At 65.4% G+C, this 3889-nt stretch overlaps 1 protein-coding gene across 1 annotated transcript; it reads left to right on the top strand.

The window, feature by feature from the left end:
• Positions 1–694: 694 nt before the first annotated feature.
• Positions 695–3889, top strand: ENH_00073100 (hypothetical protein; the record flags this gene model as incomplete). The annotated part of the gene is made up of 1 exon (XM_013582735.1): positions 695–3889. A coding segment is annotated over one exon (3195 nt), but the record flags the coding sequence as incomplete, so codon positions are not given.

The following is a 3889-nucleotide window of genomic DNA, read 5'->3' as shown; positions in this document are numbered from 1 at the left end:
CCGCAGCAGCAGCAGCAGCAGCAGCAGCAGCAACGCCGGTCTCGAGCTGCTGCTGCTGCAGCAACTGCTGCTGCAGCAACTGCTGCTGCCGGCTCTCCAGCAACGCACCTGCGGCCTCTGCACCCAAAACTGCTGGTGTCGTTTCAACAGCCGCAGCAGCGGCAGCAGCAGCAGCAGCAGCAGCTGCTGCAGCAGCAGCAGCAGCAACATGCAGCAGCTGCTGCTGCAGCATCCTCTATGTCCATTTTAACTCCCCTCATATCTTCTTCGGCTGCCGCCCATTTGCTGCTGCTTCGGGTGTATGCTCACCTGACGCAGACACGCCACAGCTGTTCGTCACAGTGTGAGAAACCCTAAACCCTAAACCCTAAACCCTAAACCCTAAACCCTAAACCCTAAACCCTGAGTCAAGTTGGAGCCTGTCAATCTTGAGCGGAGGCCCTGAGACATTGCATGCCTTTCTGGTCTTGTGATTTTTTTAAAGCTGGACTAATTGGGTAATGCTATTTTGCTGCAGTTTATGTTGAATGGTTTGTTGCTGCTGCTGCTGCTGCTGCTGCTGCTGCAGGGGAGGGCCCGCAGGGCCTGGGAATCCTTTCTACCTTCCCGTGAGTCGCAGCAGCAGCTGCTGCAGCACCTGCCGCTGCAGCACCGGCTGCAGCAGCAGCAGCAGCTGCTGCTGCTGCACTTAGCAATGGCTACTGGGTTCCCTGCGGGGCCTGCTGCTGGGGGCCTCCTCGTGCTGCAGCAGCAACTCGACAGCAGCGGGGGGCCCCCCGGGATTCGGAAGAAGCGGAAGCACCCGTCCTCTCCAGCAGCAGCAGCAGCTGCTGCTGCAGCTGCTGCAGCAGCAGCAGCAGCTGCTGCTGCTGCAGACTGCCGCCGCTGGCAAGCGGAGACTGTCAAGGGTTTGGGGTCTGCCAGCAGCAACAGGCAATTCACAAAAACAGTGGGGCTGCCTGCTGCTGCTGTTGCAGCAGCAAGAGCTGCAGCAGCAGCAGCAACGGGACGGGGCGAGAGGCTTCCGTTGCTGCCCCCAGCAGCAGCAGCAGCAGCAGCAGCGCCGGAGGCCCAGAGCGAGAATGTGCTGCTGCTTCCTGCAGCCGCAGCAGCAGGAGCAGCAGCTGGGGAGACGCAGCAGGCAGCTCCGGGGAGACTGCGCACTGCAGCAGCAGCAGCAGCAGGAGCAGCAGCAGCGCCCCCAGCAGCAGCAGCGGCACCGCCGGCAGCAGTAGCTGCAGCAAGGACTACGCACACTGAAGAAGGCGCAGCAGCAGCAGCAGCTGCTGCTGCTGCAGCATACAGTGAAGGCAGTATTACAGCCGCAGCTGCTGCAGCCGCCGCAGCAGCGGCGGCCGCAGGAGCAGCGGCAGCAGAAGCAGCAGCAGCAGGAACGGTAGCAGCAAAAGCAGCCGCAGCGGAGGCAGCAGCAGCAGACGGATCCGGCGGAGCAGCAGGATCAGCGCCTGCCACAGCGCGGCTGGCCGTGACTGCAGCAGCAGCAGCAGCAGCAGCAGAAGCAGCAGCAGCAACAGCAAAGACAGGGGCCACAGCAGCGCCCCCCAGCGACAACTTGGGGCCTTTGTGCGCTCTGGAGCAGGCGCCGGCGCAGCAGCCGCAGCAGCAGCAGCAGCAGCGGCAGCAGCAGCAGAAGCAGCAGCAGCAGCAGCACTGGCTGCTGCTGTCGCTGCGGTCCGCCCTCAGCTGTGCTGCAGCAGAAGAGGGAACAGCACAAGCTGTGGGGCGGCGGCCAGAAGCAGCAGGAAGGGGCTGGGCTTGGGGCTGGCGAGGTCCTGCTGCTGCTGGTTGCTGCTGCGGTGCTGCTGCTCCTTGCTGCTACCCGCGGGTCCCTGCGCTGTCTTGCGGCCACTGCTTGCGCAGCAGCAGCAGAGCCGCCAGCAGCAGCAGCAGCAGCAGCAGCAGCAGCAGCAGCAGCAGGCCGGTCCAGCCTGCTGCGGAGGAGACGCTGCGAGCAGCAGCCTCCTCGTTTTGCTGCTGCCGGAGCGGCGATGCAGCAGCAGCAGCAGCAGCAGCAGCAGCGGCAGCGGCGGCCGGGCGGGCCACAGCTACAGCAGCAGCAACTGCGGCCTCTGCTGCAGCAGCAGCAGCAGCTGCTGCTGCTGCTGACGTCGATGAGGGGGCCCCGCCCTTCTTCCTGCAGGGGCCTCTTGAGAGAGAGAAGACCCCCAGGGCAGAAGAGGCTGTGTTGCCTCTCAGCCAGCAGCAGCAGCAGCAGCAACAGCAACAGCAACAGCAGCAGCAGCAACAGCAGCAGCAGCAACAGCAGCAGCAGCAGCAGCAGAAGCAGCCGCCGTCTGCGCTGCTTGCGTCGCCCGCGCCGCAGCCGCAGCAGCAGCTGCCGCCACAGCAGCAGCAGCAGCAGCAGCAACTGCTGCTTCCCTACTGTGGGTCCAGTGACCCACAGAAGCAGCAGCAAGCAGCAGCAAGCAGCAGCTACACTTTTTTGGGGCCCCTTCCCCCCCCTCTTTGCGGGGCCCCCTGGGTCCCGTTTGAACTGGACGCTGTGCAGCAGCAGCAGCAGCAGCAGCAGCAGCAGCGTTTGCAGCAGCAGCAGCAGCAGCAGCGGCAGCTGCCGGTTTTGCCCAAGTGGGAGGAGGAGCATCCTCTGCAGCGGCAGCAGAATGTGTGGGGTAGGAATATGGGGAGCCCAGTAGCAGCCGCAGCAGCCGCGGCAGCAGCAGCAGCGACAGCAGCAGCGGCGACGGCAGCAGCAGCGGCAGCAGCAGCAGGAAGTGAGTGCGCGGCGCCGCTAGCGCTGCAGCAGCAGCCGTCGCCTTGGCAGCTGGGTCGTGCTGTGCTGCACTGCAGCAGCAACAGCAGCAGCAGCAGCAGCAGCAGCAGCACGGGGGAAGCAGCAGACATCTCGGAAGGATTTGAGGTACAGCAGGTGCAGCCGCAGGAGCACCAGCACCAGCCGCAGCAGCAGCAGCAGCAGCAGCAGCAGCCGCAGCCGCAGCCGCAGCAGCAGGCGCAGCTGCGGCTGGAGCGGCGTCTTGGACATCAGCTGGAGCAGCAGCAGCAGCAGCTACATCAGCAGCAGTTGCATCAGCAGCTGCAGCAGCAGCAGCTGCAGCAGCTGCAGCAGCAGCTGCAGCAGACGAAGATGGACGGGCATCCCTGGGCGTTTATGCCGGGTGCGGAGTCTTCGCCTTGTGCTGCTGAGGGCGCCTCAATGGTCCCCAACGGGGCAGCAGCAGCAGCAGCAGCAGCAGCAGCAGCAGCAGCAGCAGGGGCAGCAGGAGCAGCAGGAGTTCCAGCTGCTGTTGCGGGGAGCCGCGCGCCTGCTGCTCGACGCAGGCCGTGCGTGCGAGCGTACAGGAGCAGCAGCAGCAGGGACAGCAGCAGCGGGAGCAGCAGCAGCCGGAGCAGCAGCAGCAGCAGCAGCGGCGGCGGCCGAGTTCCTGCTTCAAAGCAGCAGCAGCAGCAGCAGCAGCATCCCTCCCACCTCGGGCGTCTCGTATTCCCGCAGCGTGGGCTGCATCAGCAGCAGCAGCAGCAGCAGCAGCAGCAGCAGCAGCAGCAGCAGCAGGGGGTGTTGGAGGATATGCGCGGTTCTCCGCGCAGCAGCAAGCGGAACAGAGGCGGCGGCGGCGAGTTGCTGCTTCCCGCGTCTTGGGCGAACCACCAGCGCAAAACAAAAGCAGCAGCAGCAGCAGGAGATGGCAGCGACCCTGCTGCTGCTGCTGCTTGTGGCGGCGAGCCAGCAGCAGCAGCAGCAGCAGCAGCAGCAGGAGTTGAAGCTGCTGCTGCTTCGTCAGCAGCAGCGTCGACCGCCTCCTCCGCCTGCTCGCTGGCCACAACCGCCGCCACCGCAGCACCCGGCGCTTCCTCCTCTCCCCCCCCCACCCCCCACTTAACACCCTCCACC

Source organism: Eimeria necatrix, genomic scaffold (assembly GCF_000499385.1).
Source record: "Eimeria necatrix Houghton genomic scaffold, Enh_scaff728, whole genome shotgun sequence".
Lineage (NCBI taxonomy): Eukaryota > Apicomplexa > Conoidasida > Eucoccidiorida > Eimeriidae > Eimeria > Eimeria necatrix.
The sequence above is the reverse complement of the archived record's forward strand: the minus strand, read 5'-3'. Positions and strand labels throughout refer to the sequence as shown.